This window comes from Ictidomys tridecemlineatus, chromosome 11 (assembly GCF_052094955.1).
Source record: "Ictidomys tridecemlineatus isolate mIctTri1 chromosome 11, mIctTri1.hap1, whole genome shotgun sequence".
NCBI classification, from domain to species: Eukaryota; Metazoa; Chordata; class Mammalia; order Rodentia; family Sciuridae; genus Ictidomys; species Ictidomys tridecemlineatus.
Window position 1 is genome coordinate 113,336,085 of NC_135487.1, and position 21,236 is coordinate 113,357,320.

Genomic DNA, 21,236 nt, shown 5'->3' on the forward strand with positions numbered 1-21,236 from the left:
CCTCGTGGGTTTACACCATAAGTAGGAGGATGAAGAAATGTGACACAATGGGGACATTGTAATACTATCTGACGAGCATCTGCTCCGGAGATGGAAAAACGTCTGCGCAGTGTCATAGCATTGACATGAAAGTTGTGGTGAAACAATTTAGCTTCTACTAAGGAGGAGGCCAAGCATACCAACTGGCTTCTAGTTGCCGAGTCAGCACAGGCATTACCCTGTGATAACGGGCCAGGAAGAGAGGTGTGAGCCCAAATGTGCATTGGATAGAAAGGGGCAGTACGGCTACGGATAAGCTGTTGAAGCTGATTAAAGTAAGCAGACACAGCATGGGTGTCACTAATAGCTCCTACAGCCTCCAGAATTTTGAGCGCCTGCACCACATAGATGGAGTCCGAAATGAGATTGAAAGGAAAAGAACACTGTTTAAAAACTTCAATGACAATTTGTAGTTCTACCCATTGTGGATTTCCAGGAGCAAATTGATGCTGGACAGGGGGAGAGTCATTAATCACATAAGCTCCCATTCCAGACTTAGAGCCATCAGTAAAAATATCAACAGCCCCTGGAATTGGAGTGGGTGAAGTTACTTTAGGGAAAATGATAGGATGCTCTTTAACAAAATGGAGTAATGGATGAGAAGGGTAATGATTATCAATATCCCCTTGAAACGAGCAACATAGAATAGCCCAGTTGTCTAGAGTAGCACACAAAACATTAAGTTGAACTTTAGAATAGGGTATGATAAGAGAAGAAGGTGCTTGTCCAAAAAATTGAATGCTCTGTTGAATCCCTCTAAGTGCTAACGCTGCAACAGCATCAGGATAGTATTCTAAAGATTTTCCTGGGGATACATGTGGGTGGATCCATAGTAAAGGCCCATCTTGCCACAGTACTCCAGTAGGCTGCCGCATAGTGGCAAGCACACATAACTGGAAAGGTTTATCACTCTGGAGCCTGCATAGAGTAGCATGTTGTATAGCTTCTTCTACTTTTATAAGGGCCGCTCTGGCCTCTTTAGTGAGGGTACGAGGGGAAGTAAGATCTGGATCACCCTTAAGAATAGCATACAAAGGCTGGAGCACGATATTAGGAATATGTAAATAACCTCTTATCCAATTAATATCTCCCAACAGTTTTTGAAAATCATTTATAGTTTGGAGATCTTGAGTTCTTATAGTAACTTTTTGTGGTTTTAACACGTCATTTCCAATCGTCGCTCCCAAATACTGAATAGAATCCCCTGTTTGAACCTTTTCAGGTGCAATATGTAATCCATACTGAGCTAACAACTTCACCAGGTCTTTATAGGCCTCATAAACTGACTGTTGTAATTTGGCTGCCAATAATACATCATCCATATAATGAATAATCTTAATGGAAGGATATTGTTGTCTGAGAGGTGCGAGTGCCTTCCCTACATACATCTGGCAAATCGTAGGACTGTTAGACATTCCCTGTGGTAAAACAACCCACTCAAACCTTTGATCTGGTTCCTCGTGATTACACGAGGGAAGGGTGAAGGCAAAACGCTGTGAGTCCTTAGGATGCAAAGGAATAGAAAAGAAACAGTCTTTAATGTCAATAGCAATGATATGCCAGCCCTGAGGAACAGAGGAAAGCAGCGGCAGCCTGAAACACCCCCGCCATACGGAGGCGGATCGGGAGGCCGCCCGTTCTTGAGCCCTTGCTTATCTCTGTTCCCTGTACCTAAACTCCCTAACTGCCGGGACAGCGTTCTTATCTCCTCCTCCTCAGCGTCTTCTGCCTCTGACCCACTTTCGCATGGGGGCGTGCGCAGCACACTGAGATCTGGATACAGTCTCCTCCCGTTCTCCACGCCCCGCACACTCCCCTCTTCCTGAGACACTTCGCTCTCTGTTGTTTCTGATTTTTCTTCATGTAATTGTTCTAAAACCTCCTGCCCTTTAACAAGCGCTTCTTGGCATCGGCCGTCCGTAAGACAACTACGGACCATCTTCCAGAGGGGTATCACCCCGCCCTCTAGCATGCCCTGCTCACGAGCAAAGTCAAGGTCTTTGCCTAATTTATCCCAGCTGGGTGTAGTGAGCCTGCCTGAAAATGCAAACCACGGTGCAGCGACATCTACTCTCTGTAAAAATTTTTCCAAGGTGCGATGCTTCACCTCCAGTCCCTTGGAACGTAAAAGGCCATCGAGGGCCAGAAGGAGTGGACTTGAAGTCACAGCACCCATAACTCAACACAAGAAAACACAGAAATTGAAAGTGAAAGTACACAAAACAAAACGAACATACACAGAAAACAAAAACGAAAATACAGAGTGCAATTGCTATGAGATGTAATGCCCTCTCTTTTTACAGAGGAGCAGGTACCTTTTAATGCTCCCTCTTTATGTATAGAGGAGCCTCCGCTTTTTAACAGCGGGTCCCACCTTACCTGGGACTTACCGGCGCACCTCCCTGACTGCTGAAAGTTCTGGTTCCTGGGTGTTTCTTTGTTTCTTTTCTCCCGGGTTTCGGCACCACTTGTCACGACCCCCTTGCCCGCAAGGAAGACGCGACTCAGGAATCTTCTTTCAGCAGTTTATTCAGGCCCTTGATATTCTTCTAATGATTCTTCTACTACCCGGAATAATCATTGGATGCCCCTCCCAGCCTTAATAAAGCACCTCGAACCCCAATGCAAAGCTGCCACGTGTACCCTTCTCACAGGGTGCTAGAAAATGACACGCCAACTTTCTCTGATAAGGAGCTGGGAACACGCCAACTCTCTTTGATATGGAGTTGTCCTTCGCAGACCACAACGGAGCCAGCGCCATCATGTAATGGCGACCACAGTCCGCAGGAACGGCTCACCACACATCCCCAGCCCTATTTTGTATTTTATTTAGAGTCAGGTCCACTGAGTTGCTTAGCACCTTGCTTTTGCTGAGACTGGCTTTGAACTTGAGATCCTCCTGCCTCAGCCTCCTGAGCCACCACACCCATTTAAGAGTCATCTGGAGTGCAAGAGACTGTGAAACAGAAGTGAGCCCAGGAGAGGAAAGCACATACATTTTGCATGAATTCTTCTGCTTGGTCATAGCTCTGAGTATCTAGTCCCCCAAGTTCACATTATCAGATTCACTGATTTTTTTTTCATGTTTTACGTGAACAATAGCAATCTTTTAATAAAAATTAGTAACATTTCCATAGGAAAGGTCTCTAATTGAATACAAACTATACAGATGATAAAACTGTCATAGAATGCATCATACACAAGTATTTCTACATACCCACATTTTGGCAAAGAAGATCAAGGACATAGATAGAAAACCCAAGAAGGCAAGTTCTATTTGTGCCTAATTCATGCAAAATAGGGGTACCATCTTGTGGGCTTTGCAAAAGACCAGGAAAGTGATGCCTATGACATCCATCCCAATCAATCTTTAAGAGGTTAGGGAGAGGCCTGTGTAATCATGTAATCTTCCTTATTTTTCTAAAAAGTGAAAAAGATAATCCACGAAACATAAAAATATCTGATTTTGTGTTCTTTGTTTTTCTAAGATAAGTATATATAGTTGAGTACCTTCAGGGAAGTCTCATCATGTTTGACATGACATATAAAAACACTGTTTTTCTCCCGTATAAAAGAAGTGAATCTTGTAATCTTGACACTACACTGAGATAAAATAGTTTGGACATGACTTACATGTCCATTTAATATCTATTTAATAAAATTGCAAACTTAACAGTAGAAAGTTTTCTGACTATGTGATTGGCACTTCAATATTGTGTTTTTTGTATAAATACTCAGTTTACCCTGATTTGGTTAATTTCTCTTCCACTGCTAAGCTGCTAGCCAAAACTTCTTGTCACTTGAAAAAAGAACTCTCTTAATACTTCATTTACCTTCCATTCTTTTATTATTTATTTAGAACTTACTATATCCCTGGCTACATATATGTAAATATGTATAAGGTATGTTTTCTCTTGAAAGAGATAAACCAGCAGTGGTGGTGGTGTGTGCAAAAGTTGAGTGAGTGAGAGAGAGAGAGAGAGAGAGAGAGAGAGAGAGAGAGAGAGAGAACAGATGCAAACCCCAGCTGTCATCCCCATGACAGCTCTGATTCTCCTTTCTGTGACAAGCGGCGGTCCTTAGGCCTCAGAGGAAACATTATAAATGAGAAATAGAAAAAGAAATTACTTTGCACCGAGCGGCCAGTGGAACCAAAGCAGAAGAGCGGAGCGCCCTTTTCATCTGCCTGACGTGCAGGACCTGGGAACCTGCAGAGCTCTAGAGCCTTGGTCAGTAAGGACGTCTGGGCATGTGTCTTCCAAGGCACAGAGTTTACCCCCTTCTCCTCGCTGACTCTCACTGGCCTTCACTGCCCAGAGCTCCCAGAGAGCTGAGCGCAGACAGTGAACTGCGTCCAACCAGCGCGCAAAGCGAGGCTGGACTCCCCGCTGCCTCCACGTGCACTCCGACCCTAAGGCGGGGGAAGGCGTAGGCGGGGCGCCAGCTGCGCTCTTGGACTAGGGCGGAGCGCACAGGTGGTCCCCTCCGGGATTCCGCTTTCCCCACTTTCGCTTCTGGACGCGCAGGGGGCGGGACTCCTTGTTAGACTCCCTTGCCACCTCCTCCCCTTGTGAGCGGCTCCTCCACCCGCAGCAGGCGGGCAGGCTGGCAGCACAGCGGCGGTGGAGACACGGGTGTGCGAGATGGAGGGCTGCAGCAGCGAGACCAAGCTCCAGCGTCCCACGTGCATCAAGCTGGGCGTCCAGGGCACTGACTTCTGCTCACAGGTAGACCCCGCTCCCCAGGAGCGCTGCCTCCTGTGCGAACCCTTCCTCCTCTTCATTGCGATATTTATACCTGCACATAACACAATTTGGTCAATTTCATCCCCCAGTACTTGTGCTCTCTCTCCCATCCTCCCGCCCCTTGACCCCATCCTTTACACTACTGTTCTCTCTTCTGTCTTTTTGAGATGTTGCATTCCCCCCTCCTCCCTTTTCTCTCTACCTTCCACATATAATGGATTCAGATGACTCTCACTCTCTGAGTCTGGCTTATTTCACTTTACACCATATTCCCTAGATTCATTTTCCTACTAATGACATAATTTTGTTTTGTTTTCCAGGGCTCAGTAAAACTCTGTTGTGTCTATATGTATCACATTTTCTTTTGTCTTTTCATCTGGTGACAGACACCTAGGCTGCTTGTATGACTTGGCTATAGTTAATTGTTTTACTATAAACATGAATTGTGCATGTTCTGCATGTTTATAAACATGATTATGTTTGCTTTATATGTGCTAACTAAGAGTTCTTCTGGATAAATACTGTGGAGTGGTGTAGCTGGGGCATATGGTGGTAATATGACTACACCATTGAAGAACCTTCATATTGATTTCCATAGTGGTTGATCAATTCAGGATTCCACTGAGGGTCCCTGTTCCCTTTTCCCTGCATCCTTGTCAGCATTTCTTACTATTTGTACTCTTGATGGTTGGCATTCAAACTGGAGCGAGATAAAACTCAGTGTAGTTTTGATAAATTATTTTTTTAAAAGGAGAAAAAATCCTGAAAATGAAGAAAGGAACTTTTGGCCAGGCATGGGGGCGCCCTCCTGTAATCCCAGTGGCTCTGGAGGTGGAGGCAGGAGGGTCTTGAATTCAAAGCCAGCCTCAGCAATTTAGAGAGGCGCTAAGCAACTCAGTAAGACCCTGTGTCTAGTAAAATACAAAATAGGGCTGTGGATGTGGTTCACTGGTTGAGTGCCCCTGAGTTAAGTCCATTGGCGCCCCCCTCCCTGCCAAAAAAAAAAAAGGAAGGCACTTTTGCATGACCATGTGATCCTAGTATCATTCTGCATTGTTATATGCAAATTTATGTCAAGAAATTGTTATTCCATAGTGAATTTTTCTTCAATTAATAAGCTTATGCTTTACATTAGTACTTAAGCAAACCAGAAAAAGTTTAAAATAATAATCTTTGTGATAGAACCACATTATTGAGAACAAAGCAATAACAATTTTTTTCCCTTGTTTTAATTTGTCAAATGATGTTAAGTTTGGAATCTCATGATAGGTATTTCTATTGAAAAAGTGTCCTGTGTAACAAGGTTATTTTCATATTAATCATATGAGTCTGTAGTAAACGGTCTTTGCTTGTATAGTTATATTGAATATTGAACATCATCAATTTCATTTTTGATTTTTTTGTGCTGATTTATGCTTAAATAATCTTTGTGTTCTTTTAGCTGTTAAATAATCACACCCTTTATCTATGCTCTTCTGCAGTCAAGCAGCCACTGAAATTCCATTCAACATTTAGCAACCTTAAAAAACTCTAACGGGACACACACAAGCTGCACAAAATGGTCATGAAGCAAGACCCACAGAAAATAGACACACACAGTAAGGAACTGTGTATCTTGGAGCACATTTTCTTAAAAATAGTGATTCACTGTTTGGGGTTTTGTTTTTAAATTGCTATAGAGACCTATGTATCTAATCTTGTTCTTATAGGTATAAAATGATCTCCACTAATATACTCATCCTTGAAAGAATTACAAACTAACAGAATAATTTATTGTACTATAGCATAAATATAATAGTTTGTGTACTGTAATAAGACTGGTGACACTCTTATAGGTAACTGATTCACTGTTGACTAATTGTTGCCCTTATCAGCCACACAGTGAAAATAGCATATTGATTTTGTGCCTAGAATTGGAGGATAATTAATATGAGCTATATTATTCTATATTGTGTCTAAATGAACATCTTAATGTTAAAGATAATGATTTTATGATTCCTTATAGTATACTTTGAACATATTTTCAAGATCTAAAAATTGGAGAATTAGAATTTCATCAAAATGAAATTAAGTATGTGTGAACATTTAGCATTTAAAATAAATATAAAATTATTTCAATTTCTAGTTTGTTATCATTAAATGTAATTTTACTTTTTTCCTAATTTACATGGCTATGGTATGAAGCTAATACTCTAAAAACAGTAGATCTTAAATTACTTTTTTCCTCTGCAGATTAGACATAAATTTTCAAACACCAGACTAGGTACATACTTTCCTCCTTCACCCTCTGGAGACATAGAGTGTTAGTTGTTGCAGCAGTGTAGACCTTGTGACATAATTGAAGGCTTCTGAGTTCTTATGGTCCATCAGGCCATTGTGATGTAGCTGATTAATAACTTCCACAGGATGGTAGTAATCCAGAAATTCCAACTTCACCTTAACAGTCTTTTGCTCTCCATTTAATAATAACATAAATGATTGCAATTCACTTAAATAATGTGCCTTTATCCTTAATCTTAATTCTACCTATAGGCAACCAAGCAAAGGCATCATTAACCAAAAGGTGGGAAATGTAATAATTGATGAAAAGATGAGATAATTACTTGGGAGTGAAGTAATTATCAAGAAAGAAGGGTGAAATGGAAGCAGTTGTATTTTTGCAAAAAACTGCTTAGAGAGAAAACATACTGGGTTAGAACTAAAAGCTTTTTCTGAACAAAAGCAACATTTTCCATGCAGTATGTTCTAAAACAGAAGATGCAGTTTTATTTTGGAATATTTTGTTTTCCATTAATTTGTTTTGTGCACATGCTTTATTTTAATATATTTAGTCTCTTTTGTAGACATTATTGGATTACATCAATTCAGATATGTAAATAATTTTCCATTTTCATATTCCCTAAATTAAGGTGCATTTTTAAATTGGTAAATGTTTAATGTAGTTTTTCTTTTTTGAAAAACTTTTGTCGACTTGAAAGACAGTATTACAATAGATAGCGCCTTAGAAATGAACATAGATAGATCTTTCAATAAACTCATTCATTTAACAAGTATTTACTGATGTTTCTCTTCTGTGAGAGATAAGAGTAGGCTGTAGGAAATCCAGTGCAAGGAGACAAGGTCTTAATCATTTTAAGAGTTCTTGAAAGTAAAATAAATATGTAAAACCAAAACCTTAGCCTATAATCTAATAAATTATCACTGCAGAATAATGCGCATACTTTTAAAATGCTGTAGGGTGGGCTGGGGTTGTAGCTTAGCTGGGTTTGATACTCAGTACCATATACAAATAAAATAAAGGTATTATGTCCAACTACAACTAAAACAAAATATTTGAAAGAGAAAGTACTATGAGGTATCCAAAGAGAGTGAGAATAATTCTGAATGTGGTTTTCAGAGGAGAAAGAGCTCATCAATTGGAAGGACACCTGGCAGGATAGAACCTATGCAAAGGCAGGGAGGTGTGACATGTCAGGGTGAACTGGAATGAGGAGTGCTCTAGCAGAACACTAGTAAAGGGCAGGTTCTCTGAAACATGAATAATAAACAGAACATTTTAAAAGAAAAATCAATTTGAAAGATACATAAAAAGTTTATTTCACAATAAATTCCAGAAAATATTAAAAAAAACTCAAGTTGTTACATTGAATGACAGAAATGAGGTAACTCAAATTTGTTTCTTCCTGTTTATAATAATATAATGTCTGTGCTTATTTAATATATTGTGACTTTTAAATTTTACTTTATTGTGGTAAGAACACTTAACATAAGATGTATCCCCTAACAAACATTTAGGTATAGAAGACAGTGTGGTTAAGAAGAACAAATTTGTACAGCAGATGTCAAGAATTTATTCAGCTTGCATTATTGACACTGTATGCCCAGTGAGGAATAGCTCATGTAATCTGTAGTTTTATTGCAGGGATAGGTAGTATCACAGGGTCTGTGGATATGAACTCTGCCTGAAGTGAGTGCAGAGGACATCAAAACTTCATGATCACACTCTTGACTGTGTAATGAAGGTGGCTCAATTAACACCCATATTCCATACAGTTTTTTTTTCCTCCTCAATTTAAGGATCACTAGTGAAAACATGATAATCTGAAAATTGCAAGTATACTATTAAAATTGAACAATAGCCAAAGCAATTGTTTAGAGCTTTGACAAAGAATTTTTTTTAAAGAGAGAAAGAGAGAGAGAGAGAGAGAGAGAGAGAGAGAGAGAGAGAGAGAGAGAGAGAATTTTTTAATATTTATTTTTTAGTTTTAGGTGGACACAACATATTTATTTTATTTTTATGTGGTGCTGAGGATTGAACCCAGTTTCCTGTGCATGCCAGGTGAGTGCGCTACCACTTGAGCCACATCCCCAGCCCCAACAAAGAATTTTTGAGAGGCAATATGATTTTCACTGACCTAGGTTAGAATTACCTGCATGCTGGTAGAGTATTTCCATTATTCAACCATTTGTAGGCCACTTAATTATGAGATAATAATAACAAATCTGAGGTAAATATACTTTATGTCCTAGAAATTTTTTGTAGTTACTTGTATTAGTCATGGTTTGCTTTACTGCACGTTCTTTTATGTATTATTTCCCAGTTTTTTAATACATGACAGGGATAAAAAAAAGTGGGCCCACAGTTCAAATCTGACCTGTTATGAGTGTTTTTGTAAATAAACTCTTGTTAGAATAACCATGATCATTCATGTACATATTGCCTGCTTTTAAGCTTCAAAGTAAGAATGTAGTAATTAATACAGATTAAGTGGACTTAAAAAACTAAAATTTAAGCTACTTTTTCCCTCAAAAACAAGTTTACAAATACTGTATCTGTTACATGTAAAAAATGTTGGATATGTTAAAGTTTACTTCATATTGAATTAATTTATTGTACTGTGTTAAAGAGAAACAGGAAAGCAGATAAAATTAATCTAGCTTGGCTAGGATGTACGTGCTGTCTGAGAAAAGCATTGCTAAGGCAGCAGTTGTTTTAACATGACTGAGAGGTCAACAGAGGAAACAGGTTTATATTTATTAGTATTGGAACCAAAATAGCATTTGTAGAAGAAAAATGATTGATGCTTTAGCATCCATACAAGGTAGAGTTACAGGAAATAATTTTTCCCCAGATGATTTATAACTTTGTTATGCAGAGACAGATGTCTTTGTAGTAAAAATATTTCATATCTGGAAATGAGTGTTACAAATGCTATTTTTCCCCTTCAGCACAAGCTGCATGAACTGCTTCACAAGTTTGGTGGTACAAATACCGTTGAATATTGTACTTGCCCAATTAATGGCATGAGTTCTCTCCTTTTTGCCAAGAAGTCTAATATCAACTGTTTTGGACCTCACAAATTCCAGAATTCTATTAGTTTGGAGGCTTTTCCATTCTAAAGGATACACAAATGTAAGTTGATGAGCTCAAAGTATGCTGCACACAAGTTTCCATGTTCAAATGCTTCTGGGCCCTATTGCTGGAAGTAGCTCTGAAATTTAGAGTCTCTGTGGGCTCTGGATGTTGACTCCTGAACTCTGTTCCTTTTCTTCCCAGCAGGCTCCTTGTCCTTTTTCTACAATCATTTCTACACAGAAAGGGACTAGTGGTCAGGGAAGCTTCAGTCAGAACACTGAAGGTCAAGTATCTCTGTCCCCATTCACAGAAGCATGATTTTTCGTCACACTGTTGCATAATTGGGAGGACCACTCAGTTGACTTCCTAAAATAATACAATTTCTAAGGTAAAACTGGGCCCAGCTAGAGAAAGATGTGGGCGACAACTTTTTGTTTCTAATATAATACGTACTAACAACTTTACAAGTCATACATTTAAGTGTGGAATTAGTAAGAATTATAAGTAGTGTATGCTTTTAACTGTTTAATATCTTCCAAAGTGTTTTAAAGCTATTTTCAGTAATTTGAAGGGAAATACTGACATTGAGCTAAATTACCAAAAGAAAGGAAACCATGTAAAGCTGAATAAGATGTATTTAATAATTTAGTCACAAATACCTTGTGTAGTCATGATTTAAATTGCTTCTTCTGTTGATATTCTATTTAATCTCTCATCCTTACGCTATATAAACTGTAGTATTTTCATATCATAAATGAGCATAAAGACTATTTTGTCTCCATCTTATCATCATAATATTAGATGTCACTCACTACTATTGGCTATTCGTCCTTTTCTCTTCCCCTTGACTTCTGTGTTTTGTTGAAATGATATTCTTTTGGACATTCCTTTTTTAAAGTTTCTCAACATCCAGAATTGCTATGTATTTGGGAGCTTTCTTTGATCTATAGAACACAGAGATGTATTCTGGAAGTCCAGTAGGTAGAGAAAAGTTCCTGTATTAAGTGTCCCTGGCTTTTGTTGTTGCCTCATGTTCCAAGAGCTCTGATATCCAGTTTAGAATCCAGTTAGTCAAATAGAAAGACTCTAAAAGGGAAACTTTGTCCTAACATCAATATTCATATTTTCAAATTTAAGTTAGAAATTCCATATATGAGATTTTTAATATTTTAGTATCTGGAGTTTATGGCACGCAATTGGCAAACATGTTTTGTGCACTTACTGTGACAAAGTGCTTGGAATTCAAACATACAAGATATAAGACCCTCAGGTGGTGTGTGGTATAGTTGCATAAAGTGGCAAGCAGAAAAAGAATTTGTGCACGTTCTGTATCTGTTGGATGGGAATTAACAGAGTGCCATAGAATCACCTAGAAAGAGCAACTGAGCGAATTGTAAGCACCAGTTATCAGAACATCCCACTGATAGACTCACTTTAGAAAGCTAGGTAGGAATCAGTCAGGCAATGACATGGTATGAGGCAGGAATTATAAGTCATTGGAAATGCCATATTAAGGAGTAAGGGACTGAAGGTGCACAGAAATACCCAAGCTTGACCATCTAGAGAACCCAAAGTGGTTTGCAACACTAGAATTAGCATTTTTGTTTTAAAGTGCAAAGAAGCAGGTCAAATTAGTGAAAAGGATCCAAGTCATGAAACACCAATCCCCCCAAATAGAATTTTTCTAAAAACAAAGAGTGATATTGAATGATTTTAATGACAATAATGCAGTCAGGTATACTTTCTGTGAAAATTGCATTGATAGAGTTATTAGAGTCCTTTATTGTATGTGTGTATATGTAGTTAAGTGAATTGAGGAGGAAATGAATAATAAGTATACTATTATAATAATTGTTGAAGATCTGAGCTCTGGAAAGACAAATATGAATATAAAGGAAGAATACTATTTCAGAATTGTGATTAGAAGAATTTATTAATTTATGAGGGTTCTAAGCCTTTCATCTCTTCCTCACCATGAAAAAGGTTTTGAATTTGCCTTTACACAGTCCTCTGTGATTACTGGGGTAGTTTTATAGCTCCCATCTGGGTAGAAGCTGATTCAAAGCCAGTGAAGTCTCTAAGATATCAAAAGAAAGGAGGAAGACTGCTCATGGTCAATGGGAGATGAACTGAAAAAGAATGGACAGAAGATAAAGGTTGTTGCCTAGAGTAATTTCTGGAGCCAAGCATTTTGTTATTTTAGTGCTTCCTTTTGGCACTGAAGGCTGGGGGATGTTAAATGAGAATAGAAAGTCAGTAAGAATGGACAAATCTGTTAATATATTTCGTGGGAAAGTCTGTTAATATATTTAATCTGTTAATGTATTTAAAGGAAGGTAGAAAGCAGAAGGGAATGCAGAAAGTGAATCAATTTTATTAAATGAAGGAAAAGATCAATTTCAGCATCTTCTAAGAAATTCCTATTATCAGAGTTAGTCTTCAATTTTTTTTTTAACAATGAGCTGTCAATGATGTCATAAAATCAGTTTCTGAACTGAGAAATAAGTAGTCTTGCAGCACTTATAGATTTATTTACATTTGTTTGGTCTTTATTAGAACATTTGAACATTTTATCCAACATTATGCTCTTAACCCCCATCCTCACTATTTGTGAAAGTTTGAAATACAGTAAGCAAATAGCAATTTGTGTCTTCCAACTTTTAAAGAAAAAAAAAACCTTTTTAAAAACAAAACACTTGTAGAAGTCACTCAACAATTAGGCAATAGTATTTAACTTAGAGATATACACAATCAACTCCTTTTTAGTGGAACGTTGACACTTGCCAAACACTACATTATTGGATAATATCAAGTCTGTCTTTTCATATTCAATGTCATTTTCTAGGGTTGAATTGCATAACAACCATTATTCATAATTCTATTAATTACTCCCTTTGACTAAAACAACCTCATTGTAGTTACTAATGGGTCTCTTCAGTGCTGACTAACACACTACCTTAAATACAACTCTCCTGTCTGTAGCACAATGCACTTTGACCTTCCTAGTACCTGATGTGCTCATCAATAGTACCTTTAGCTAACAAAGTAAGAGGTGCTTGAACTGCTGTCTGTTTAATCATCAAAGTTTCCATAGAGCTCAATAATTTTTGTTCTTGTCCTTATCTCAAAGAAACTGTCCTTTCCCAATATGTTTTTTAAGAGAAATATACCAAGTATTAAAGAATCAAAATGATGGGCTATATTGAAAATCAGTAGTAAGATATGAGAATTATTTTTAATCTTAAATTATATTGACAAATATGATTACATTTTAACCAATTAATCAGTCATATTTTGCAGGTGTTCAACTATTGAATCTCAGTACTGTGTTACAATGTACTTTATTGTGATTTGGGAGCTCTGAAGGAAGGCAAAGACAGCCACAGGACATGTTCAGGGTCTAACTTTGTACTCCTGTGAATTGAGAGATTGCAAAACACATCCTCAGTTATCAAAAGGAAAAAACAAAACAAAACTACTTTTCTCGATTTGAGTTTTGATGTGATTTTTTTAAAAAAATCGATGTTCATAGCAGCACAATTCACAATAGGAAGATTGTGGAACCAACCTAGATGCCCTTCAATAGACGAATGGATAAAAAAATTGTGGCATTTATACACAATGGAGTATTACTCTGCATTAAGAAATGACAAAATCATAGAATTTGGAGGGAAATGGATGGCATTAGAGCAGATTATGCTAAGCGAAGCTAGCCAAGCCCTAAAAAACAAATGCCAAATGTCTTCTTTGATATAAGGAGAGTAATTAAGAACAGACTAGGGAAGAAGAGCACAAGAAGAAGACCATCATTAAACAGGGTTTAGAGGTGGGAGGGAAAGGGAGAGAGAAGGGAAATAGCATGGAAATGGAACGAGACCCTCGGGTTTATACAAAATTACATACAAGAGGAAGTGAGGGGAAAGGGAAAAATAATACAAAGGGGAGGAATGAATTGCAGTAGTGGGGGTAGAGAGAGAAGAGGGGAGGGGAGGGGAGGGGAGGGGGGATAGTAGAGGATAGGAAAGGCAGCAGAATACAACAGACACTAGGATGGCAATATGTAAAGCAATGGAAGTGAAACTGATGTGAATCTGCAAGCTGTATAAGGGGTAAAATGGGAGTGCATAACCCACTTGAATCAAAATGTGAAATATGATATATCAAGAACTATGTAATGGAGGGGTAAGACAAGATAATACAAATGGAAGAAATGATTTACAGTAGAAGGGGTAGAGAGAAAAGGGGAGGGGAGGGGAGGGGAGGGGGGATAGTAGAAAATAGGACTGACAGCAGAATACATCAGACACTAGAAAGGCAATATGTGAATCAATGGAAGGGTAACTGATGTGATACAGCAATCTGTATACGGGGTAAAGTTGGGAGTTCATAACCCGCTTGAATCAAACTGTGAAATATGATGTATTAAGAACTGTGTAAGGTTTTGAACGACCAACAATAAAAAAAAAAAAAAAAAAAAAGAGAGAGGAGAGAATCTTTTTAATATTTATTTATTTATTTATTTATTTATTAGTTTTTCGGCAAACACAACATCTTGCTTGTATGTGGTGCTAAGGATCGAACCCGGGCCGCATACATGCCAGGCGAGCACGCTACCACTTGAGCCACATCCCCAGCCCTTGATGTGATTTTAAAGTAGTTTCTTTTGTACCAAATTCAGGACTACATGAGACAAGTATAAATTTATCATCATGTATGTAATACTTAAAACTACTTCTTATAAAACTGAAATATGAAAGCAGATTTTCAAAATGTTGCAAACGGCTGCTTTTCAGTGTCTTTTCCAGTGGCAGTGTTTATTCTAGAATCTTTTTTCGGATCTTTTACTTCATGACATCTAGCAAACTTTACTGATAATCAGGGGTGAATAACTTATAAATATCTACAATAAGTATGTAATCAAATCTGATGAAAAAACATTTATGCATGCTTATTACATTTCTCTATATATTTTCAAATGAACTCTTTTAAGGATTGCTATTTAAAACTTTATTCTGAAGATGTTAAACTAGAAATGTTCTTTTTGTAATGAATACTCCAGTACAAATAGGAATATTCAAAATTAATCTGGTATTAGTAGTGGCATTTAAAATCCAGTCTTTATATTTGATTTTGTTTTGTCCTTGTCTTCAGTCTGGTGCTAATTTGTATGTTAGTATGAACATTTTCAGGAAATAACTTTGTTCTTCAGAGTCACTTCTAAATACTTGGCATCTAAAATGTTATTAGATGAAAATTGATTGCATTTCATAAAAAGGGACATTTTACAAGACTGTATAATCATAATAAAATAATGACTGAACTACTAATGGGAATTAAATGTGATGCTGGGTGTTCTGACCTGTGGCCTGGAAGCTAGGTCTGCATATAAAAATGTTTCTATCCCTGCCTGTGAATTTTGAAACTCAAAATAATTAATTCCATCAAATAATTAATTTTGTTGATAGGACTAAGTTCAGAACATACAACCTCACACACATATATTACAATTATTCAGAATAACAAGATGATATAAGACAATAATCTTCGATTCTGGCTGTCAAACTTGCTCAGATCATTTCTTTTAGTACTTTTGCGTTTCATGTTACTAACTTTGAATGTAGCATATAAATCATTATCACTACTGCCATTCACGTAGAGTATATTTATTGTCATTGAAGGTTGCTTTTTGATTGTAAGTATAGGAAAAACTAGTGTTTGTACAAAACACTGCAGTGATATACTCTTCTGAAACTAAGAAAATGCAGCCATGTAATTGTTTTGTATATCAAATTTATGTTAATTTTTTTACTCATGTAATTGCAATGTGTTTTAAGCTTTTATTTATTTATTTTATTTATTTATATTCGGTGCTGAGAATCAAACCCAGGGCCTTACATGTGCTAGGCAAGTGCTCTATCACTGAGCTACAGTGTTTGTTTTTCTGTGTTTTAAATCTTCTCTGTATTTACTAGTATTTTGGGATGTACAACTCCATAATTACTTTTGTAATGGTAGCACTGACAAATTGCACCATGACATTAGAATGACATCATTCTCTGGGTCTTCTGGTGTGTTTCTAAGTATGATCGGCCTCACTTTTCATTGTTCAGATGAAGTGTATAATTTAAATTATTATTTTTTTATAATACTAATAGTTAAAATATTTTGTGAAATACTAGTTATTAGATGTTTGATATTCTATAAATATACTTAGTTATTTTAAGTGAAATATTTTTTTTTAGGAAAAGGAACTTAATGGTTAGTTTTCAAAATGCATCTTATTTAGCAGATTTTCTAAATTCCACATTTATGCAATTTTACTTTTAAATAGTCTAGTTGAATTTTTCCTAGTTGAAATATCATTTTTTAATAAATTTTTTTTAGCCTAAACCAATCTGCTTTTTAAATTTTCAGGATAATGGATATTTTATTATCTTCTCAAGGAAACAAAAAATATTATGTTTCTATATGTGAAATCTGTCACACAGCAGAGCTCAATGTAACCCTCAATTGTACATACTTATGCAATCCGAGTAGGGTTGTCACCTAGAAAGTACCTAGAACATATTATAGAATTAGGTTTATTTTTCATCACCTGGTAAGTTAATAATGGGGGAGTTTCCATTTCTCATTATGTTTCTATTCTGCCTTTCCCTGCCCCATCTCCTTTTCTTAAAATAAGCAACTGCAACAAATTCTACAGTGACAAGGAGACTATCCCAGGAGCTCATTCATCCATCATTTATATATGACGATTATTTGAAGGTACAGTTTTGCTTTGATTTTTCCTTATGACTGCAGGTGCACATAATTGTATTAATAATCATATCATCTTGTGAAATGCAGGTATTATTGTCCCATGCAGGACCCTATTTAATCTGTTTAATTGTTGAAGTATCAAATAACAAAGTCTAATTATGGATTCTCTGAGTGTGCAGTTCTACAAGGAAACAATGCATAGAAATTGTGGCTGGGTAAGATGTACTATTAGGCTGTCATTATAGAATTCAGACAGTGGCATATGGATAGCATCTTGTGATCAGGAAGAAATGAAACTACACAGTATATTAATTTGCCATCAAGGATGGATTTTCAAGTCCCATTAATTGCATAAGGTTTTTGTTTGCCCCTTGTTGCTCTGTGACATGGGAGATAAGCCTGAGTGACTTTATAGCTGCCAGAGGTTTATTTTTTCTCCAACAGCAGGGCAGATGTTTAGCACAGAGAAGGTCTCACCCTGCATCCATAGAGGATAGCTCACAGCTGTGGTTCTGGACATTGTTGTAGGCAATTGCAAGCAGCTTATTTGAGTTTATGTTTTGCTCAATAATTATTAGATCCCAAGGACAGTATATTTCACAGTTAACTGTGCTGTTGATTTTCCTCTTTGGTAGGCCTTATATGCATTTCTAATCTTTTTGAAGGAGAAAAATTTGGGATATATTTCACCAGTTGACACCTGGCAATAGATTAATGACTGACATTTCTAAGAGTCTGTGTTGATGAATTTAAATAAAAACTTGTTAACTTGATGCATTAGGGTTAATGTACTCTTGTTGCTATCATTGTAAAGGGAAATGATTCAGAGGAAAAATGGAGGAAAGTTGTGTTAGATAGATGAAAAGGTCCTTCAATACTTCCAAAACACTATTTTTCAGAGATTATTATTCCCACAGGAATTTAAATACCACGTGATGTTCAAGTTAACACACCTTGAGAAGAAAATAAGACCCTCTAATTGATGAATAAGGTAACATTAATACAATGATTAAGTTAACTCGGATGTTTTGTACTAAGATGAACCACAGATACGAGTTACATTTAGTGCTGAGTTAAATGTTACTGATCTTGGATTTTGCACTGTAGATGTATGATCAGTATCACCAGACTTTCAGCTTAGTTGCTTTCTGTGTAAACCAAAACCAGTATAATAAGTCCCATCTACTTCACAAGGTTTATATAAGAATCAAAGAGATAATAATAATGAAGCATTTTGTGAGGTTCAAATTCCTATGTAAATATAAAATGTTATTTATATTAAAAAAACTTAAAAGGAACCACAGTATGAGATATATGCTTATCATTAACATTTATTGCATGTTACCATGTCAAGTACTGTGAAAGCTGTCTATAATTTGTTTTTTTGACACAAAAAAGAAATTTTCAAAGTTTGCTTTATTATTTGATACAATTAAAAGGGTAATCCATTCTACTTGGAGGAAATCAAGAATGCTACACATTTTGCCTTAGATCATGATTCTCAGGCTACTGCTTTCATTATACCATTCTGACTTAGGATTCTGCTTTCATGAAAGTATCACAAGAATTTTCGATGTGTTAAGGTCTTTAAATGCTACATTTCATTTGACCTGCAATGTGTTTAAAATGTAACAATAGGTGTCTGCCTTGGACCATTTCCTCTGCTATAACAAAATATCTGAGATCAGGTAATTAATTAATTAATTAATTTATTGCTCAAGATAGTACAACGATCTTGACATATCATATATTTGATTCAAATAGGGTATGAATTCTCATTTTTCCACCTGTACAGATTGCAGGATCACATTGGTTATACATCCATGTGTATACATACAGCAATCCTAGAAATCAGGTAATTTATAAAGAACAGAAATTTATTTCTTGAGTCTGGGAAGTCCAAGTCAAGGTACTGGCAGGTTTGATTTCTGGTAAGGACCTGGTTCTGCTTCCAAGATAGCAGCTTTGACAGGGAGGGCAGGCTGGAAAACCTGAAAGGCTGAGCTACTTCCTTCTAGGTCTTTTCTAAGGTCACTAATCCCATTCATGAGTGCTCTGCCTTTGTGACTTAATCACCTCTGAAAGCTCCCACTTCTTAATGCTGTCACATTGGGGCATAAGTTCCAACATAGGCATTTTGGAGGGACGCATACTTTAAAACCAGAGTAGCACCAGTTTTGCCTCAGTCTGATAATAGGCATTGCATGACTTTAGTCCAGATTCTGAATAGGTTTTGTGTTGTGTGTAGATTGTGGCCTGCAGGTGTGGACTACATTGAAGACATGGTTTTGCAGGTGGAGGTGTTATTATAGATGAGAAAGTCCTCTAGGGAGTTCTTGTAGTTCTAGTGATGGTTCCCTAGAAGTACCTGTTATATTTTACAGAACCTTGGGGACAATCTGACAGTACTATAAGTAATGCTTGCTGAATATGCAGTAGGTAAGAGACTATTAGCATTCTTTAAAAATAATTTTGGTTTTTGGACTTTCATTCCCACAAAAACTACTTATATATTTCCAATACCTATGTTTTTCTGTATAAATCTTGGGGAAAATTGAGGTCATTAGTGTTTGTGTTTATGATCCTAAATGATATTCAGTTTTGTCTTACTGAATAAGCCACAGCTATCAACTAAACAATAGCTACATAGTGATAGCTATTATTTCTAAATATACTTTAGTAAAAAACTGGCTTTTTCCTCATACAATGGAAACCACTCCCTGTCCACAGCTTTACTTTTCTGTTTGAATCTATCATGTATAGTAGGGCTACCATGTTTTTTTTAATTTTAGTTGTATATGGATTCAATGCCTTTATTTGTTTTTATGTGGTGCTGTGATCAAACCCAGTGCCTCACACTTGCAAGGCAAGTGCTGTACCACTGAGCCACAACTCCAGCCCTAAAGGAATGTTTTCATAGGCGGTCATAAAGTACTGAATTCCATTTGAAATAAGAATTGAATATCCCTTAATTTGTTATTGAGTTTATATTCCTTTTAACACTGTTCTTAAAAGGTTATGAGAGATTTAAAAGCATACCATTATCAACTATGTAGTTAAACTTATTGACTGTGTACCTGTGCTTCTCAAAATTGTGCTTCTCTTCCTTCTGTAAATATGATAATCTCTGCCACACTGTATAATCAGGCCTACTTAATGTACATAGATCCTTCTATTTGATTTAGATTGTTAGTCATGCTAGAAAGGGTAACAATCACTCTACACATAAAGGACAAGAAAAATTATCCATATATGGTCTATAAGATGGAATAAATTTTGGATTGATGCAACAAGGGAAAAAAATCTATTTCCTATCCATACAGTATGAAAAAGCCTCTTACAAAGGTTAATCTATCAGAAAGATTTTCTCCTCTAGCAGAATCTGATTGCTTCTTGTCAAGAATTTGACTCTCAATAAAATTCATCATATTATCATTGAAAGCAATGGATTTGCTAATGAATACTGTTGTTATAAAATTATTTCAAAAACCTGAAAAGAAAATTTTATTGTTATCTGCTTGATTGGTAGTGGTGGGTGGCAATGTTGATACAGATGTTTCTGTTGAATTCAGTTCATAATATCAGTGAGAACAAAAAGAATGCTAGACATCTACCCATGTTCTTATTTATATTTTGAGTAAATCAACTGCATAATCAGTTTATCCCTATTTGCAAAATTTATAGAGCTCATTGACCAGATATTTAAACTTCCTAAGTGCCTTAGTCTGGAGAAGCTATTTTGTTGCTTCTGTTTTGAAGCTGCATGATCTATCTCAGCATTTCAATTTTCAGCACTTTAAATAATATGCTCTGAGAATAATTTATATGTACATTTCATTTTGAATCTCTCCAGAGACAACTGAATTAAAGCAAAATTGATGTCAATAAGTCAAGAAATGGCTGCCAGCGAAGAGGCAGCACATACAATTCCTCCGTGGTAAGGGGATCAGAGAGACTCATTAATACACCCACATGCGTCCTGCTGGGAAACTTCAAGCAAATTTCCTCTGAAAGGAGACCTTTCCGGAACTAGTAAGTTTAATAGGAGGTGTCAGATTGTCACAAAATACTGAATCTCGGCAACCCAGAGCAGGGGCACAGTCCCGCCGGGGCCGCCGAATGGCCGCTGCCTACACATTGCAGTGAGCATAGGAGCGGACACTAACCGCCTGGACCCCCGCGGGCGGGCTCTGTGAACCCAAGCCGACCGCTGCCCACACGCTGCAGCGTTCGTGGGAACGGTCACTGCCTGCCTGGGTCCCCGCGAGCTGGCTCTGTGAATCACAGCTGGCCGCAGGCCACACGCTGCATTGTTCTTGGGAACCATTGCTGCCTGC

The 21,236-nt window shown here is 37.0% G+C and overlaps 1 protein-coding gene and 1 long non-coding RNA gene across 2 annotated transcripts in view; one reads left to right on the top strand and one right to left on the bottom strand.

Moving 5' to 3' along the window:
• Positions 1–2,552: 2,552 nt before the first annotated feature.
• LOC144368312 (uncharacterized) overlaps positions 2,553–21,236 on the bottom strand; it is a 53,094-nt gene continuing 34,410 nt past the window's right edge. Inside the window, exon 2 of the mRNA XM_078027124.1 lies at positions 2,553–4,836. Coding sequence (XP_077883250.1) covers positions 4,451–4,836 — 386 coding nt within the window. The 3' untranslated portion in view covers positions 2,553–4,450. The remainder of the gene's footprint in view (positions 4,837–21,236) is intronic.
• Positions 3,793–21,236, top strand: part of LOC144368313 (uncharacterized) — a 74,242-nt gene continuing 56,798 nt past the window's right edge. Inside the window, exon 1 of the long non-coding RNA XR_013428116.1 lies at positions 3,793–4,766. This is a non-coding gene — a long non-coding RNA (uncharacterized LOC144368313). The remainder of the gene's footprint in view (positions 4,767–21,236) is intronic.